Source organism: Tachysurus fulvidraco, chromosome 25, assembly GCF_022655615.1.
Source record: "Tachysurus fulvidraco isolate hzauxx_2018 chromosome 25, HZAU_PFXX_2.0, whole genome shotgun sequence".
NCBI lineage: Eukaryota > Metazoa > Chordata > Actinopteri > Siluriformes > Bagridae > Tachysurus > Tachysurus fulvidraco.
The window spans coordinates 2041393-2062121 of record NC_062542.1 but is presented as its reverse complement, the minus strand read 5'-3'; the positions used below and the strand labels follow the sequence as shown (position 1 = coordinate 2062121).

General features: G+C 38.3%; 2 protein-coding genes across 7 annotated transcripts; both read right to left on the bottom strand.

Annotated features, from left to right (window-relative positions):
- Positions 1-902: 902 nt before the first annotated feature.
- LOC113649738 lies at positions 903-3955 on the bottom strand. Its single transcript, XM_027157674.2, has 2 exons — positions 3816-3955; positions 903-2520 (listed from the first exon to the last, which is right to left on the bottom strand). The coding sequence occupies exon 2, from the start codon at positions 2466-2468 to the stop codon at positions 1293-1295; it is 1176 nt and encodes a 391-aa protein (XP_027013475.1). The 5' UTR covers positions 2469-2520; positions 3816-3955; the 3' UTR covers positions 903-1292.
- LOC113649741 (protein rapunzel-like) lies at positions 3816-20729 on the bottom strand. 6 transcript variants are annotated; one of them, XR_007139455.1, is made up of 6 exons: positions 20606-20727; positions 20372-20498; positions 18574-18701; positions 15744-15809; positions 8160-8948; positions 3816-4056 (listed from the first exon to the last, which is right to left on the bottom strand). XR_007139455.1 is itself a non-coding variant. In XM_027157677.2 (5 exons), exon 5 carries the CDS (start codon positions 8892-8894, stop codon positions 8220-8222), a length of 675 nt encoding a protein of 224 aa, XP_027013478.1. In that variant the 5' UTR covers positions 8895-8948; positions 15744-15809; positions 18574-18701; positions 20372-20498; positions 20606-20726; the 3' UTR covers positions 8002-8219. The 6 variants fall into 6 exon arrangements, 4 of the variants coding, with proteins under 4 accessions (XP_027013478.1, XP_027013480.1, XP_027013481.1 ...); XR_007139456.1 differs by having other exon boundaries at positions 3816-4023; XM_027157677.2 differs by lacking the exon at positions 3816-4056 and having other exon boundaries at positions 8002-8948; positions 20606-20726.

The window sequence follows — 20729 nt, the reverse complement described above, 5'->3', positions numbered from 1 at the left end:
ATTACAACATGACATTAGTGTGCTTTTGTCACACATCTACATGCAGGACACAATACATTTTTCAATGTTTTCACTTTCTTTGTTAATTAAAGAAAAGCTAACTTCAGACTTATTTAAATAGATTTAAGTTGTTCTTTAAGACGACGAAGACTGTACAAGACATTGAGACGTTTCTGCTGCAATCCCCTCTTCGACCACTAGATGGTGGTGCAGCACAACTAATGACCAAAGACGTGAGCCGTGAGTGGTCCAGGCAGTCAGTTCAGTTTTTAGAGGAAGAAATATCCTTTTTACTATATAAAAAAGGGAGGGGTCTTAGTCTGATTTTGGATTTAGGTATCATCCATAAACACCTATTAGAGTCTTAAAAAGCTCATGCTCAGAACACTGTCTCACTGCAGACATATATATATATTCATGTACATATTTTTCCTTCTAACAGGAAATGTCTCAGATTTGCATATAATGTGAAGATTCACTGCAGCTTTTCACTGAGGGATATCAGCAGGAGCTCTAATGAATGTTAGGATCAGAGTCTTATCATTAGCTGATCTACTATTCTGTGCACGATGTCAGCATGATAAGAGATGAACACATATAGAAAATTTATCCTCAAGCAGTAGAAATTCAGGCAGGTTGGCCTAGATCTCTTTAACCTCCACATTGTCATGAGGTTTTCCTTATAAAAATCCACTCGTCAATGCTTTCCACTGGGTGGTGGAGTGTACAGCCCTCAGGAGGTCTACAAGCTCACTCCACCAGGGGTATTGCTATGTTTGTGTACTGTTTAATTATCCTTTATTATAAACTCCTTTATTATAAACTCACTGTGATACGATGTCAGAGAACTGGGATTACATTAGTAAGATGTGTTCAAAGCATATTACAATATGTTGACGCAGTTAGAGAAATTTTCATTTTAATGTCATGTCATGAAGCTTTATTTATTGATTATATATTAGTAGGTTTGTTAGAAATGAAAAAGCTTTTAAATGCATTGAAGATAATTAGTGCAGGATTAATATAACGATTCAAAACAATATAAACTTCTTTTCAGTCCAGTTTTTCTTCTTTATAGCATTTGTTCTTTGAACCTCAGTCAAAATCTGTCTGGATTCCACAATTAAGTGCTTTATCATCATCATCATCATCATCGTCGTCGTCGTCATCATCATCATCATCATCATCATCATCAACAACAACAATTAAAAAAAAAGTTTATTGATGAATAGAAGCCTGGAGAGTGTAGATTCTGATGGAACATCAATATGTTTAGTTTGATCTGAATTCCATTATTCAGAGTGGATACAGATGTGTGCTTTTTTGTGAGAAATATAATAAAAGTTCTCAGGCTCAAAGTTATTGGCTTCCTCCACTTTCTTAGTGCGACTGATGGCATGGACAAAGCAGTTGGGAAAACTTTCGCTCAGTGACTCAGCCACAGACTCTACGCCACCTTTCTCGTTCTCTATTTGATCCTTTATCTGGCTCTTGTCGAGTGGTTTGGGGTCTGCAGTGAAAGACACCACCACCCTTATTTTATTACTGCACAAATGTTCAAAATAATTGTCAACTCCATCATTTATATGGCGCTTCTTCCCAAACAGAAACTTCACAAGTTTGTTATCATCATCATTAAACACCCGGACTGACCAGGAGACCCAGTAATACTTCTTCACAAGAGCCTCCAGTAGGAATTTAGTAAACTCAGGGTCGACACTGCTCTGCTTCTCCAGGAGAATCTCATCTATATCAGACTTGGCTTGCTCAGCAAAGTTGTTCACACACTCATCCACTGCTGCCTTCATGCGCTTCTCCACGTCCTCCATGCGTGCAAGCCATGTCTTCCCCATTTCCTCATCCACAGTGTCTTCCTTTAGTGCAGCGTAGCCCATCAGTGAGATGATCCCAACCACAAACAGCTTCTTCAGGCTAGCACAGAATTCCTCCACTGCCCTCCTGCTCCGCTGCTCAGTTTCCACTATGGTGTCCAGCATTGTCTGTCCAGAGGTGTTCTCTTTCATGATAGCATCATATAAGCATTCAAGGTTCTTTTCTCCCTCATATTCCTCAAAGTGGATGAGGAACTCATCTCGCTTCAATTTCTTAAACTTGGGTTTGGCTGTGAAAATATATTTAAACATTTCATGCTGGTTGATTATCTGTGTGTAGAAGTTGAAGTTCTGGATGTTCATAGATGATCGCTGCATCGCTAGTTCTGTTTTTTTAATATCACCCTGGATCTTTTCCAGCTTCTGGTTGACCTTCACAAACTGCTCAGCAAGATACCTAGCCTCTTTGCCCTCTGGGTTGCTAAGGAGCTCAGCAGAGACATTAAATACTGCCTCCAGGATGGGATTGAACTGGCCTACTGTGGCTGCAAGGATCTCACAGCCTTGGCCTAGGATCTCTACTCCCTTTTCGATCTTGTCGCTGTTCTCCATAAGCCATTCTGCCACAAAACTCATATTGGATGTCAGGTGATGAAAGAGGCTTCTTTAACGGAGGTAAACGTTCTTTCTGTAACACAATAAGAAATGTCATTTTAAAACTTTTCTCAAGAATTCCAGAATTAATGCAGCATTATGTAAATGTCACATTTATTTTAAAAAAATTATTTAAAAAATCTGTCATATAAAAAATTTAAAAGCTAGCGGATAGCAGAACAAGTACGAACTTCATCTGGAATAATGTACAAATATTTGCAGTTGTATGTGTAATGCCATTCTGTGCGAGTTCGAACTGCAGTAAAAATGTTTCCAAAATAAATAAAGGATATGCCATGTACATTATCAGAAATGTTGGGTTTGTGTGCATTGTCCAAAGAAATCCAAGGTCTATGATTATATGTCTATGTATAAATAATCCCAGATCTTTGATGTGACCCGAGGCAATGTTCCAGTTTTAGTTAAAAAGTAAATAGCGATATTCTGGTTGCTAGTGTGTTGCTAGGTGGTCGCCATGACATTCCAGGTAACTGTTAGGTGGTTGCAAGTTAGTTGCTATGGTATTGTTGTTGTTTGCTGTGGTGTTTCAGTAGCAAGCCTCACAATCCTGTCCTGAATATGCCATTCAGGTTTTGTGTGATTCCGTCTTTCACATGTTGCAGCTTAACTAAAGTAAACTCAGTCTCGCAATGAATGATTCATTCGAGCTTGTGCCAAAGGTCTTTACAAATATTAATGTTTTTAATCACTCTCGGTTAGGTACATAAGTGTAATTTGATACTACTGTTCTGAATCAACCACACTAAGAATTGATTTTATGAATATTTACAGGTAAAGTACAGGCAAATGTAGATGTATATCACCTTGTTTTACATGAGCTACACTTGACCAGATAAAAAAAAGGTTCAGCAGAGCCCCTAGTGGCCAGTGTGTAACAAGCTGCCGTTTTTAGACGTAGCCACCATTGACTACTTCCTGATGATTACTGCTGAGGGCTAACGGGCTGTTCTGAAAGCTGACTAGCTATAGAATCCAGTGTTACAGTTTAATAGCACCAACATTGTTGCTTTTTATCATTAGCAAGGTCTTTATTATCTTTAAACAACATCCATGGTTGCTAAGTGTTATGCTAGTCAATATTTACTTAAGCACAACATCCGGGCATTTCAGAACAGGTCCTTATGAAAGCTTAAAAAAAATCCAGAATTAGCAAATACATCAACATTGTAGACATGTACAAAGATCTATTTTTTGTTCCCTGTTCATTGATTCTATGTTTTGCTATTTTAAAATGTGATAAAAAAAAAAGGAAAAGAAAGCTAAGAAGCCCCAAAAGAAAGAGATCAGCAGAGAATAACAAACACTTACAGTTAGGAGGTGGAAAGTGCAGAGGTGGAACTCTGTGGAGTATAAGTGCAGCGCAGCGGTGCCGATGACTTGCAGCTGCCTTGGCTCGATGTTTATCCTTGCTGCATGCGGCACTCCCACTTTGGACGTGCTCCATCTGCTCCTCCCTCTCAGAGAGGGATGGGTAACATCCGATAACTGTGCCCCTTTCACAGGCTTCCACTCTGCTCTGTGAAACAGTTTGCGACAAAACAAAAAGTCCCTACAGAGAGTAGATTTTTTTTACAAACACAAAATGGTAAACACATAAGAGTTTAAAAGTACCTCAAATTTACCCTGATGTGCCTTGGTCTTATAGAACAGCTTTAACATTCATTTGTATTAATTCCAAACACTATACCACAGTTAGTTGTTATGCTAAACATCACTTATTGCCTGAAAGGTTAAGCTGGACGAGCAGGTTTGTTGGGTTTTCTTTCTTTGCTATTCTGTGGGTTGAGTACAACATTTATTAACTATGAGATCTTAAAATCTAAACATTTCCTGGCATGCTGTACTTCAGTTTCAGTGAAGGAAATATATCAGTCCTGGTGTGAAAGTAGCTCACTGCATATCCTGACTACATGTGACAGCAGACCGGTTTAAGCTTGTTTTAAAATGATTGTTTTCTGAGGAACCAACAATGTTGGTAAAACCTTATTTGTCATATCTGAAATAATTCTAAAGAAACACATCAAGATCAGAAAATATGCCACAAGTATGAAAAGAATGCTATTCATTATTTTTTTTTCAAACAATCACAAATCTTTTAGAGATGAGTTGTGTGCTTAGAGCCTTATTGTGCCTAATTATGTGTAATATTTGTACTTATTTTTCTTTGTTAAATCTAGTGTATGCGATCTGTGATGCCGTGATCTCTGATGCTTGTACTCAACACCATTAAACACATTCTATACTGTTTGACTGTTTAACGTGGAATAAAGCATGGATGCACTATCCAGTGTTTCCCAGAAAGACTCATGTCCCTTAGGAGTCTGAATCTTCTTAAGATTTCTTTATCATGGAAGGAAAATGACTTACAGAGTATTTATTTGCCGTTGTCTTGCTCATACTAGGGATCTAAATATGTATTTAATGTAATGTGGGATAATCTGCTGTGGTAAACACAGGGAGGCCTGTGTGTATGGGAAAGTCGATTTCTAGCACCTCCTACATCTTCTTTTGCACATTCTTTTGGCTTTCTTTATCCACTTCCTGCTCAGCCCCTCCTCGTGTTCACCAATGAATGCAGAGTAACCCAATAGAGCAGGGGTGTTAAACTATGGCCCGCGGTGTAATTATATTTGGCCCGCGAGATCATGTAAATGTGCATTACAGCTGGCTAGCCGCATGCTCCGCTAATACTACAAATCCCAGAATGCCTTGCCACTGTATTGACGCGTAGTCACGAACAGCAAGCGCCCCTCATTTTCTGTTGACAGTCGTTAACAACCATGTTACAGTCACATCGGGCAAGTTAATTCACCCTCCACAAAAATGGCCAAACGAAAGATGGACAATAGGAGCTTTCAAGGCAGGTGGGAGGCAGATTATCTGTTCACGGATATAAAGAACAGACCTGTTTGTCTCGTGTGCTAACGGAGCTAACGTGTCTGTAACGAAAGAATATAACATAAGACGACACTATGACACGAAACATTATGAGAAGTATAAGGACCTGGACGTAAAGCAAAAGCTCCAGAAGGTGGAGGAGATGAAAAAAAGTCTGGTTTCCCGGCAGACTATGTTCATGAAAGCAGAATCAATAAAGTGAAGCTGCTGTAAAGGCGAGTTTTATTGTGGCAACAGGGACAGCAAAATCTAGGGCCCTTTAATGAGGGAGAGTTTGTCAAAAAGTGTATGGTCAAAGTTTGTGACATGAACACCACTGATGTGTCTTTTATTTCAAATTTCTTATGTGTTTGTAATATCAAGCTCTGGTTGTTCCAAATCCTGTATTTAAGCAAAACTAAAGTTTGTTTTCATATGAAAAAGGTTGAACATTACATATCTGTTGCAGTTCATTTTTCAATAAATATTCAGTTTGGCCCGTGACTTTATCTCAGTTTTATATTTTGGCTCACTGTGAATTTGAGTTTGTCTCCCCTGCAATAGAGGGAGGAAACAGGCGCAGAAGAGCTGGGTAAGGCTTGTATGCAGGCATGTGATGCTGACTCATGAAGGTAACCTCAGTAATGGAACACAGACTGGTGTGGTTTAAGGCACAGAGAATAGTATTTTGTGTTTTCTTTAAGTCATAATATATTTATATATAAATATATATATATTTAGACATATTCTACACATACCATGCTGTATGCTAATGCACAAACTCCATGCTGTAGCTTTATTTATTTGTTGTACATATATATATATATTTACACATTGCACATTTTACTATTTGTACTTCTGGTAGATGCTAAATGGCATTTCATTGCTATTTACCTGCAATATGCATTGACCATGTTCTATCTATCTATCAATCCATCCATCCATCCATCAGCTTTGACTTACCTATGTGATCAATTTGGAAACCTTCCTAGCTGTAAAATCCCTTTTTTTTTTTGATAATCAGTATAAAGTATCACAGGAACATATTGATAGTCCTAGTTAGTTTGCCTGTAACTGTACCTGTGCAAAAAACCTTTAGCCAATCCCCAAAAATTATCCCAATCATTGAACATTTCATCTTAAATTTCTTTTTTAAACTGAAGGAATACAGTACAAAGTCAACTGTGACTAGAGGAAGACTTCCAGGAAACCTCACTGAGCAGGTAAAGAGGGGATTAGCCTGAGAATTATGAGATATTTTGTAGGATCTTGACAAGTAACATACACACATACATGGGCGTAAATCCCGGGGGGACGGATGGGACATGTCACCCCATCCAAGGGTTGCCCCCCCCCATACGAATATTGTCCCCCAAAAATAATTATTTAAAAAATATTGCACTCTCTATTGTGATAAATATATGTATGTATACCTAAATAATTGTCTAAGTAGAAAAAAACAAATGCAAAAGATGCATTTAGAAACAATCCCCTTCCTCACAGTGGTTTGACCCACTGCCTGCTTTCCCAGTTCATCTCACCTACTCTGCACACATGCGAGTCAGGTGTGTGGCTGTGGCTCAATTAATGTTGAACTCCATTAAGTAGGGTATTTTATTCACTTTAAATAAAGCGATTCTCTTTAATGTAGTTGATGCAGACTCATTCATAAATTAGTGTAATGTACTTTTCCATGGATCTGCTATATTAGCGATTAAAATATTACTTATCCGGTTAACGTTAGCTTGTTTACAATAGCTAGTTGCATCGTGCATTGCAACTAACAGGCCAAAGCCGTTTCCCATGCATTGTTTTATTTGGGACGACTTGGCATAATGTTAACTTAACATTAACGGCCACAATTAGCATATTGTTTAGCTGTGCATTTACTAAATGAGCACTGTGCTACGTCCGAACTGACCTCAAATTATTTTTTTTGAATAATCAATTTCTATTGTTATTAAGTGTCTTAACTAATTTTAAATAAAATTTTAAACCTTTTTTTTAAATTCCTTGTTTTTATTGTTGTGATTATTTTTATAATAGTTTTACTTTCTTCTCCATGCTACAATAATAATGATAAAAGCTAAATTTTTCACTGTGGGACATATCTTTATAAGTACAATTAGACTATTATTTGTATCCCCCCTTCAAAAATTGCTCATGAGAAATTTTATATTTATTGTCTTCCCCTACTGTTAAATGAAATTTACACCCATGCACACATAGCACGAGGACAGATGTGCAAGACACAGTTTTTGGGTGTTTTATGTGGGAAGATAAGAGAGAAATCTGTGCAAGCGTATCCATGTAATTCTTTGTAAAGCCTGCAGATGTCACTAGTCGACTGATGCAAATCATGCTAATTTGCATATTGTGTTGTGGCGGTGGTTATTCACGAAAAGATTCTAAGTACTTCAAAAGATATCCTGGGACTTTTACAATGACCATACTAATAATAGGATTTAATCTGATTTAAATCGATATTTAAAAAATTTCAATGTCCGCTAAGTATGTGATTATACAATGCTCCTTTTTCCAAGCTAATATCAGTAAAATTAAGCTCTGAGACATTATAGCCCATGATTCAACAAACTGCCAAAATGAATAACACTGATCATAATACACAAAGATGTCTACAGCTTTACTGTATATCCAGCAATAGTTTTTTTATATATACAGCCATATAAGGATATGAAAAAGATTGAAATCTTTAAGTGCTAATCTAATAAACATACAAAAGCAATTCAGGAAGAAAAAAAATTGTATTCTCACATGCAGAAGAAACTAAGACAGCTGGGGTTTAACAAAACTTCAGTGAATTTGGAATCACTTCTAATTACACTCTTCCAGGACTTCTTGCATCTTGGTCTGAATATTCAAGACCTTTTGGCCCCATTCTTCTCTGAACTCATCCTCATCATCTTCAGTGACCACATAGTAGGCCATCAGTGCTATGAGGCCGATGTGGAAGAGGTAGGCCAGATGAGAGCATTTTGCCTCCATAATCTCCTTGTTCTTATTGCATTTCTCTAGATAAAATATCAGTAGAGGCCTCCCAAAAGGACCCTCGTCTTCCATAACGGAGTCATAGTACACGTTCAAATTCAGGCGGCCTTTTTGTTTTCTATAAAGTTTCTTGAAATCCTCTCTATAACGCTCACTTTTTTCGGGGTCTGCCCTGATGCGATCCACCATTTTCTTGAAGCCTCGATACTGGTGCTCGATGTTCTTTTCCAAATTACCATAGTTTATGGTAATCTCAGCAGTGTGGATCTGGTCCAGCAGCTGCTTGTTCTGCTCAGAGATGCTCTCCAACTTCTCATGAATTTGCTGGAAGTCCTTGTCCAGCTTGCTTGTGTCATCATCCACCAGGCCTTTCCTCGCTGCACCAACCAGTGTGGTGACGATGCCAAACAGAGGGTTGAAGGTGGAGGCGAATGAAGACACACTCTCCAAGCAACCCAGCACTACGGCTGCAGTCTGTTTGATTTGCCCCTTGTCTGCCATTGATGCAAAGTGGTCGCTAGTTTTGGTTTAGCTAGCCTTTGGTCATGTGGGGTTCTGAAAAAAGTTGAAAAATTATTAAAGATCAAAAAGTAGAAGTGCAATCACTGATTTCTGCTTTGAATACACAAATACATCCAGTCATACAATATCTACATCATTTCAAGGAACTTTACTTTGGAAAACCTCCTGGTAACTAGAGGAAGTAGCTTAAACAGTAGCCACACATTGGGTGTAGTTTGTTTCGCAATGGCTTCTGAAATCACTATTGTTTCCTTTTGGAGTTTTCTAATAATGTTTAATATATGTTGTAGAATAACAAATTCATGTCAACAACTCAAATGAGAAATCATGGGATGCACAAATAAGGTGAATGTAATGTCACTGTATTCCTTATACAGAATATGGACAATTGTTTACAAAAGATATTTGTTTAAAAGATTTACACAATGGAACTTCCTGTTCAGTTTATTCATCTCATGTGTACCATAAACATTCATATCATAATCCCCTGCTATCACTGCTGTATGTTAGTAGGTTGCTGTTAAATATTTTTAAGCAACCCCAGGAAATTACTGTAGCATTAAAAAAGTCAAAATGCAGAAGAACTAGAAAAAAAATCACAGCATGACCAATATAGCCTTAATAAGCTAGAAACATCAAGTAAATATTCCCGCTATTTAAATGCTTTGTGGAAGCAATCTGTCTACTTCTTGACGTTGCATACAAAGCAAAGGTTTTATTTCACATTCACACAAGATACATTTGCATTCAAGTTTGAATTTTAGGCTGTAAATCTGTCTCTGTAAATACCAACCACTAGCCATTAGCTGAGCTTCTTGTAGCTACTCTGCTATTGAGTCAGGCATTCAAAAATAGCCAAAATAAACCCTTCCAATACATTCATTTAAAAACTAAGATATACACTGTATACAGACTACATCATTGTCCTTGTCAGAGTAAGAGGTTAGCTTAAAATAAAAACAACACAAGCACACGACTCTCAACCATAAACAAAAAAACATCTGTCTAAAATGACAAAGCATACAATAAACAGGACAAAAGAAAAATGGGCCCAAGCTAAATATCTTACCTGCTATTTTTTGTACCTGTTTCCTTTAATAGTATTGCTGTGTGTTTTCTGAAGCTATTATATCAACCGCAGCTTGGAGACAGCGTCCTTACCAATGTGCTATATGGGCAGGCTAAGGGAGTGACTCGTGTTTGAGAAATGCTCACTGTTTTTTTTTTTTAAGGGGGGTGCTCTGATGGCTTCCTTCCCCGGCTTTTGAAAATAATGCCTTGAAGCAGTTTGTCTTAAATACAGTGATGATCTTCTCAGCAGGTTTATCATCCCACCATGGTACAAGAGTATAGCTGTTAACAGATAAGTGTTTATTACCGTGTGTGCTTATGGTCAATGTTAAGGCTCAACACCATCATACACTGAGGGAATAGCTTTGCTTTTGTATGACCTGTAATTTCTGAAATATCCACAAATGCGGTGAATAGCACAGTAATTACTGATAATGCAAAGGTTTTGTTTACTAAGTCTACTTATTCTTTAAGACTGAGCCTTTGTTGTCTGGCAAATATCCATTTTATAATAGATTAGATTTTTCTTTTTGGGGGCTTAAAGTATTAGTGTGTACTCTATACACTGCCATATTCAGGTTATTGATCCTGCTAGACTAATGTCTCATCTGCACTCTGAGTCAAAACCCTTGACTCAAGATGTCCTACATTGAGAACTAAGCAAACTTGTGGCCTTTGTTTCCATCTTCCTTCCAACTACTGCTTCACTCTCACACACAGGATAGTGGCAGGTGAATCGGAGCTCCAATGTAGGTTGCATTTGCAAATCACAAGTATGCATTAAATAAACCTTGCAGAATCTGTCAATTTTTATTGAAGCTTCATTAGAGGATTTGGTGTCATGGCATCCCTGTTGGTGTCTTCTCATTGAAAAGAGTAAGAAAAAGACCACATTGGACCCTAGCTGCTGAAAAATAATCAAGTACCGTATTTTTCACTGCAGACATGATTCCTCCAATCACTGGCCTCCAATCGCGAGCGAAACTGCCCATACTGCGTCACTGCAGACATGCTTTCTCCAATCACAAGTGAAACTGACGAAGCCTGTTGTCTCTGTCAACAGGCTTCCTCCAATCACGAGCCTTATGGAACTGATATCAGCTGATGCTGAACAAACCAATTGGAACACACCCCGTTGAAGGTGGAGAGCATGCAGCCAGTGAGCAGATGCGACAGGGACCGGTAATGTCAGAACATCTGAGCCAATAAAAGTGACAGAAAATAAAATAAAAAAATAAGCGATGTTTTATGTTTAAAAAGTTGATATCTTAATTTGTGGTTGGAAAAGTGGGGATCGTCTTATACAAGGGAGCATTTTATAGAATTTGTTAAGCATTCACACCAACTCCAAACAGCAAACAACACCTGGCCACATCAAAGCTCTACATTGTGGAGGTAGATACAATTGTGCTCAAAGGTCAAGTCAAGTCAAGAAGCTTTTATTGTCATTACAACCATATATAGCTGTTCCAGTACAAAGTGAAATGAGACAACGTTTCTCCACGACCATGGTACTACCTAAAACAAAGACAGAGCTTCTGTGTAACCTGGTGCAAACAGTGCAGGACAAGACAAAAAGACAGTGTAAACAAAAAATACAGGTCATTACATAAAAGACAATACACAAAAGACAATAAACAAAAACAGCGCTGACCAGTGTAAATACTATATGTTCAATCAATATTGCATGTGCAGAAATACTGGAATGAACACAGTATTATAGCAGCAGTTACATTAGGTATTGTAAAGTATTGTGCAACAACAATCAACTGAAATGTGAGACAGCATGTGCAAAGAGCAAAAAACTGTGCAAAACAGCATGAAAACAGTTTGATGGATGTATATTGGAAGAGTATTTGGTGTAGGTCTGTGCAGTCCATACAGTTGATGTTTGTGTGTGTTGTGCTCAGTACAGTTCAGTTCAGTTAATAAGGAGTCTGATGGCTTGTGGAAAGAAACTGTTACACAGTCTGGTCGTGAGGGCCCGAATGCTTCGGTACCTTTTTCCAGATGGCAGGAGGCTGAAGAGTGTGTGTGAGGGGTCTGTGGGGTCATCCACAATGCTGTTGGCTTTGTGGATGCAGCGTGTGGTGTAAATGTCCATGATAGAGGGAAGAGAGACCAATGATCTTCTTAGCTGTGCTCACTATCCTCTGCAGGGTCTTGCGATCCGAGATGGTGCCGTTTCCAAACCAGACAGTTCCGGGCATGTCCAACCGGGAGGAGGCCCCAGGGAAGACCTAGGATACACTGGAGGGACTATGTCTCCTCTGGCCTGGGAACTCCTTGGTATTCCCCCAGAAGAGCTGGAGGAAGTGTCTGGGGAGAGGGAAGTCTGGGCATCCCTGCTTAGACTGCTGCCCCCACGACTCGGTCCCGGATAAGCGGCAGAAGATGGATGGATGGATGGACAGTGATGCAGCTGCTCAGATTGCTCTCAATTGTCTCATTGTAAAACATAGTCAGTATGGGGGGAGGGAGATGGAATTTATTTAGGCTTCGTAAATAGCTGCTGGGCTTTCTTGGGGATGGAGCTGGTGTTGAGTGACCAGGTGAAGTTCTCCACTAGATGAACACCAAGAAATCTGGTGCTCTTGATGATCTCTACATATGATCCGTTGATGTTCAGCAGAGAGTGGTCGCTCTGTGCTCTTCTGAAAAGCACAGTCTCTTTAGTTTTATCAACAATCAGAGATGGGTTGTTGGGTCTACACCAGGCAGTTAGCTGTTGCACCTACTCTCTGTATGATGACTCATCGTTCTTGCTGATGAGACCCACCACGGTCATGTCATCGGTGAACTTGGTGATATGGTTCAATCTGTGCATTGATGATAGTGTATAAGTGATAGTCTTCAGTCAGCAACGTGTACAGCAGTGGGCTGAGCACACAGCCCTAAGGGGTTCCAGTGCTCAGTCTGGTGGTGCTGGAGATGTTATTCCTGATCTGGATTGACTGAGGTATCCCAGTCAGGAAGTCCAGGATTAAGTTGCAGAGGGAGTTGTTTGGTCCCAGCAGGCTCACCTTCTGCATCAGGTACTGAGGAATGATTGTGTTGAATGCTGAACTGGGTGATGGCTAAATGAAGAGCCATGGCAATGGCATCTTCAATGGAGTGGTTTGGACAATATGCCAACTGTAGGGGGTCCAGTGAGGGTGATAACTGGGTCTTGATGTGCCTCATGACAAGCTTCTCAAAGCACTTCATAACTTCATAACGATGTGTTACTGTAGACTTCTTTGGGATGGGGGCAATGGTGGTTGTCTTGGGGCACGTAGGTACAACAGTGCTGCTCAGGGAAATGTTGAAGATGTCAGTGAAGACATCCGCTAGTTGCCGCTGCGCATTCCCTGAGCACCCTGCCAGGTATGTTGTCTGGTCCAGCAGCCTTCTATGCGTTAACTCTGCACAGAGTTCTCCTCAATGTCTTGTAGTTTGTGATAATCTGTATGCCCTGCCACATGTGCTGGGTGTCTCCGCTGTCCTGGAAGTCGCTGTAGATTGTCTGGGCATGTGCGTGCTTTCCTTCTCTGAAGGTTTGACCCTTGCTGTTCTTATGGCCGCCCTGTCTTAAACACTTTTTCACACCACTGTATTATATTTTTATAGGACTCAAGTTAATACGTAAGGCATAACCAAACAAAACATAAAAAAGTAAATAAGGAAATAATCCCTGATTAAAACTTTGCATCCCTTTAATTCTTGAGGTCACACACTGTGGGGGAACTGAAACTCGGACTCAAACTCAGACAGGGGTCAGTGGAAAAAAAGTTTTAGCCACCAGTCTTTCCTGAGACAAATTATTAGACTGGGACCCATACCTCTTTGGCCATGGGCAACCCTTACTCTACCAAGACAGAGCAATTACTAAAAGACAATGCTGGTGGCCTAACGTTGCTCACAATGTACCCCTCCTTCCACTAACCACAACCATGTTGCATAACCTGAAGGCTAAAAAAATTAGCACAGATACCTAGTTGACTTCAGTAACTTTAGCAAGACACAGCCACATTGCTCTATAGTTCCTTGGCAAGTCAAAGTTTTTGTTCCAAAGAAGTATATAGGTATCTACAGTGTTGTAAAACATTAGTGAATAGTAGTTGTGTGTGTTGTCTGCAGAAGAGTACAAGTAAGTTGGTACGTCTGCCATTTTTGCTCAGCTCTATCACTTAATGACAGACACCCCCAGAATTTATTGGGGTGGATTTTTTGGGTCAATCCTGGCATCCATGAGCTCATAGATAGGGAAGAGGGCAGATTGGGCTTTTCTAATTTTTGTTACACTACCAAGCAGCTCAAAAAAGATGCAGTTGGTTGGCTTCATGTGTCTTGGGGAAGCACATCATAGCATTCACACTCTTTGTCTGGTAGAGATCTGGCTAATAGGTAGAACTGGCCAAGACAAAATTAGTGAGAAAATTTGCCAAAATATCTGAAAATATATAAAAATGTCATCACTTATTTTTTCATCCACCATTAGATGAATGAACAGGAACAGTAAGGTAATGGTGGCTAGTTGTGCTCATCTGGCTTTTTTCCCCAAATTGGTTTCATTGGAAATGATCCTTAAGTTTCAGACCAAAACTTTCTTTCAGACTGTTTACTTTGTCTTTTTATTGAATTCAAATAATAAAGCCAGACATTTTCTAAAATATCTAATATCAGTGCATTTAATGATCAATAATCAATGATTTCGAACTCTTGAAAATATTTTTATTGTAATTAGTTTCCAATACAAGTGCATCATGTGGCACCATTTGGTAGTCAAATAGTAGCTAACTCTAAATATTCAGGAACTCAACAGAAATATGCAAATTAGCGTGTGTTGGATCATTAGTCTAGTGACACCTGCAGGCTTACAAAGTATTACATTAGCATTTTAGCTTTAAAATGTTTTTTTCATGAACCTAAACAAATAGCCTATAATACTGAATCATAGCTGCTCCTCCCCTCTATAACCAGTCACTGAATGTAGTCCTCTAGGAGTGGAGGTATCTATCTATCTATCGTATACTATTCAATCTTCAATAAAGACCACAAAGACTGAAAGATGGTGGAGCGCCTATGGAAAAAAGCCTCATCAACCTCTACAACCTCATTGCTCAGAGAAATGTGATGGACTGAGAAGTTGGAGAATTGGCTGGAGGAGGTGCAAGTGGTGAACATCACAACCAAACACAGATCATAATGTATTCCATTTTCATATGTAATTACCTCAGTGGTTGAAATTATAACATATTTTGGTGAACAAAAAGTGTATGCTAATTATGATAATACTGCATCAATATGCTATCATACAAGGATGTGTGCATGTCAATATGGTTTAAAGCAATGAAGCACGAAGGAAAATAAAACTCAGAAGAGAAGGGCAGCAAACAGCTAAATGGTCTGATGAGGCCAAGTGTGATCTGCTGAGACTGAAACACCGAAGGTTCGTCACGGAACATCTCAGCTTTGATGATTCTCACTAAAGTCTACTTTGGCATCAAAACCCTTTGAACTTCTCAAAACCCTTTAAAATTTGAACACTCAGAACTTCTTTGACCGAAGTTATTACACAATAACTGTCCTTTTGTGGAAAATCTATATATTAATAATATCTATTAATCTGCAAATCTATGTAACATTTTGGAATGATATACAGTAAAAAGAGATACCCTGACCAACATCCTACACATGTCAAATACTCTATAACTAAGATTTGTATACATGAGAACATAGGGGTACAAAACAAAACCCCAATGTTCGACGTCTTACCTGTGAAAATGGTGAAGAGCCGATTGCTTCATCTTCCTCTGCTGGTCCTACCACTTCTTTAGTCTCCTACAACAGCAGAAAATTCATAATTGACAAACAGTATAAATAATGTAGCTAACAACAATTAGCTTAGCTCACAAAAGATGCATAGAAACATCATTATTTATCAAATTAAAGCTGGGTTTGTGCAATATATGTATACTTGTAGAAATCCTTTATCTACACACTCAAAATCTAAGGGTATATGTTGAACATTTTTCACATATACCACTTTTTTGACCAGGAGATGGCGAGCGAGTGTTTTTATTTTAGGAGCAGATCCCAGGGATATACCACCTCCCTAAACAACCAGACTAAACAGACGAAATAAAAGCAGTATAAGGCCTAAAAGTAAACTGGTTATTTGAAAGAACCACTAAGGTCCATGTCTGGTACCTTCATCTTTATAAAAAGGGATGAGAATATACTAGTACATCCATTGATACATTCATATAATCATTCACTGAGTTAAGATATTTTTTACAATGTTGATATTAACAGTCAGTGCTTAGCACCCAACATATTCCTATAGGTTATATTTTTCTACCAGCACATATGTATAGTACATACCTTCTTGTTAAGTCCAGCTAATTTAGCTAAGTCAGTTCATCCACTCCCTCAAATTATCTATTCCTATTATCATTGGTTACTATATTATTCTTGGAGCACAATAAGTGGAGACCAGAAAGAAAAAAAAAACAAAACCAACGTTTCCTTTATCGGTATGTAGATATTTATTCATCTACATGATAAATCAGTTAATGTTTTCCAAACAACAAGACCTGTGTAATCGGCGAGCTGAGTGCAAAAGAAAAGGGACAAAGAGGAAATGATACTGATAGAGAGAGAACTGAAAGTAAATGGAGCAAGAACTCCTATAAAAAAATATTGTAGACCAAACTGCATTCGAATATGTGAGAAGTGTGAAGTGATTTGATTTGTGAAGTTTAATTTAATTTGATCACTGATATCAATAACAGCAGGCTGAGAGAAGATTGATCTACTGAATTGATCCAGAATTTCAACCAGTGGTGCAGAAACCCGGGAGGAGGTACGAGACACAGCTATAGAGACCTTCCTTCTCTGTTTGACCTGCACCTAGAACAACAGCTACACCTCCATGACTTCACTAAGGAGCAGGACAGATGGGTCCAGATGCTACTACCTACAACCTAAAGTCGGCCTGCACGTGATGCACAATAACATGTCCTACACTGATACGAAAAATATCTGCACATCAGTAGTGACGAGATGCTTTACCAGTCAATTTCCTTAGAAAACTCCACCTGAGAAAACACGTTACCCTGCTGTCACACAAAGGTGTGTTAGTTCAGTGCATTAGTTCAGTGCTGTTTACTGGTTAACATTGCAGACTTTTATTTAGAACAAACTATCAAGCATTTACTGTTTGTTTTTTCTTTGGTGAACCTTTTTGGGTGCAGACATTAGAACTGCACCTTGAGACACAAGAGATCTGAACAAATTCATTTAAATGTCTGAGGCAACGTGGTTGGATTTGATTGGATTTCATACAAGTAAATATAAAGTTTATTAAAATATATATAAATATAATCTTGATCTTCAGAACTTATTTTATACTTGAGTCTTGCAAATTGTTGCACATTTATAAGTATGATTTCGATGAAACCAGAGATGTAACTTTATTTGAATTCCTGTACGTGGTTCTGATTAATATCTTTATTAAGATTTTAACAAGAAGTCGGTGTTGCTTCACCTGCAATTTATTCTATGAAATGTGACTGAATACACTGGAAAAACAATTAATTGCAAACATTAAAATGTCATAGTGAAGAATTCCTCTCATTGCCTACAGTAAAAAAAACTGGTCTCACTGACAAAGGAAGATGTTATTAATCCTGTTCTCACCTGCCCACAGAATGGGAACAACCTGCAGGAGCCTGATATCTAAGCACCCGCCCACATTTCCTGTGTTTTTGGAAAGTCTTCAACAATCTATATCTTTAATTTCAACCAGATAAGAAGCTTTCAAATAGACAAGTAGTATGTGAACTATATGTATCTGTATTTTTTACCTTTGCAAAACATTTGTTTAAACAAAATGATGCATATACATGTCTCACTGAAGGTTTTCTATAAATTTTCACAGGATATCTAGTTGAAACTAGAAATATGGATTGATAAGATTTGAATCCACAGACACAGGAAATGGGGGAAATGTGAGTGAGTGTTTACAAAACAGGCTTGAAACAAAAGCTCTGGTACAAGAATAGCTCCATTATGGAAAGCACTATTGAATGTGACCGGCCAACTCATTACTGGGACCCCACGTACTACAAAAAAGCTTACAGCATCATCACCGGTCATCCAGCTCATAAACACTGTTTACCATCAGGTTTAGGTGCCTGTGGTCCAAGGAACAGCTTTCAAATACACACATACCCACACACACACACACACACACACACACACACACACACACACACACACACACACACACACATATATATACATATATACATATATATATATATATATATATATATATATATATATAGAGAGAGAGAGAGAGAGAGAGAGAGAGAGAGTGTAAAAAGATACAAACTTCTTAAATACACAATACACTTTGTTGCCTTGTACCCATGTGCAATGACACACACACAAACATATATGCATATATACCCCCAAACACAAACACAAATATATATATATATGCTAAAGACAGAAACTCAGATCAGGGAACTAAAATTTGTATTTAATACCACAGATTGTCAAAAATGAAGAATTCAATGAGGTCGTCACAGACACTTACCATCTTTAAGAAGACTCTTGAGAAAATCCCTCTCACTCTTGAGATCTTTCAGCTTTTCCTCCAGGAATTTACATTAAAATCAGTATTTTCTTTTTTTAACCTCTTCCCAGGATTTTGTTGATTTGGAGCTACACATGAAATACAAAAGAGAAAAAATATTACTCAAGGAGCTACAAACATGCACAACATTTACATTTCTGGCATTTAGCAGAAACATTTATCCAGAGTGACTCACAATTTATTTAAATTTATACAATTGAGCAATTGACTGTTAAGGGCCTTGCTCAGGGGCCCAGCAGTGGCAGCTTGGTGGACCTGCAGTTCTTCTGTTCAGAAGTCCAATGTCTTAAGTGCTAAGCTACCACGTCCTCACAACTTCTACAGACCTTCTTGTAGGATTGTGTGAACATGAACAAAATACAGTCTAAAACCTTGTTGCTGCTGTTTGTATAGTAAGAAAGTAATATTTAATTTTTTTGTGCTTTGTGTACAGATTTTTTATTCTTCACTTGAAGACAGGAACTGATGCAGAGAAGAGCCTTGATCCATGGCTTCCTTGTACCCTGACACATGGTGGGTTCAATCAAACAGTGCTTAAGGCTTGGAGGGAGCTGTGAGTTACTGTAGTACAGAGCAGAGCAGGGTGTGACAGGTGCTTTAAGGTAGGTGTGTGCTGGGTCTGACCTTGTCAAGTACAAAAACAAGTACAGAGGAAAAACAAATAAGAAGAAAGCCTTCTACATATCTACAGCTGTTTGTCCGTGTGTGTGTGTGTTAGGGTGTGTCTACAGTCACAAAATTGGCTTCCTAAGAAACCTATCTTACCTTACCTCGAATTACTGGTGAATTCAGAAAATCCTGAACATGTAAGCACATGAAGTGGGGGAGGGAGAAGAACTTCACTTCCAGCCTGTTGGACTGTTTGTCAAAAGGTTTTATCTCTACTCACTATTCTATGCTGATTAAAATATCGTATTAGTTTAGTTAACTGAATGGCATGGCATGTCTCTAGAGAATACTATGGTAACCCTCTTTATTGAGTATTTGGTCACCCTGTATAGGTCACTAACTCTATAGCCCACAAAACACCCCACACTATAACACGTCTGCCTCCATGCATGACAGTTGGTGCGACACAGTCTGGCATCATCTTCGCACCAGTTCCGGAGATGCACAAAAAAATTCTGGTTCTGTTTAGAACCAAAAAAATCAAACGTTGATTCATCAGACCACAAGACATTTCTACAGACAGCAACAATCCAATTTTTCTGATTCCTTTTCCCAAAGAATCCTTTTGACCTTGTTTGGTCGCAGCAGCCACACGCCCCATCGATCCAGCTTCCTGAAGTCTCCTCTGGACTGTTGACACTGGCTCAGCTTTAGTTTATTAAGCTGTGCTGTGATTTCTGGTGCACTTAGCTTTCTTTTACGTAGGCTGGAGACTCTTATAAACTTCCCTGATTTTGTTGTTGATTGAGGTCTACCAGTTCTTTTCCATTCAACATTCTTCCCTGTTTCTTCATGCCTCTTAATGGTGTATGCTACAGACACTTGACCTTTATACCATTATACCTATTATAAGCTTAGAAATGCAAATAAATAAATAAATAAATAAATCTTATAATATATGCTTTTTCTGTATATATTTACAATATTTTTTACTAATTATATATAATTACATTATATTAGGATTAATTTATTGCTTAAAGCAGAAACTCAGATCAAGAAACAATATTTGTATTCTTTACCACAGATTGTCAGAAATGAAGACTTCAATGAGGTTGTCACCGAAACTTACCATCTTTAAGAAGACTCTTGAGGAAATCCCTCTCACTCTTGAGGTCTATCAGCTTTTCCTCCAGGAATTTTAATTAAAATCAGTATTTTCTTCTTCTACTTGTACCCAGGATTTTGTCGAGTTGGAGCTGCACATGGAATACAAAGGAAAAAAAAAAGATTACTCATTTATAAAGATTATTCATGCTCCAAAATTAAACAAGGAGCTACACAAACATGCACAACTTCTACAGACCTTCTTGTAGAAATGTGTAAACATGGATAAAGTCTAAATTCCTGTTTTTGATGTTAATATAGTAAGAAAGTACTATTTAAATTTTTTTGTGCAGAGACACATTTTTTTTTTACAAGTCTTCTAT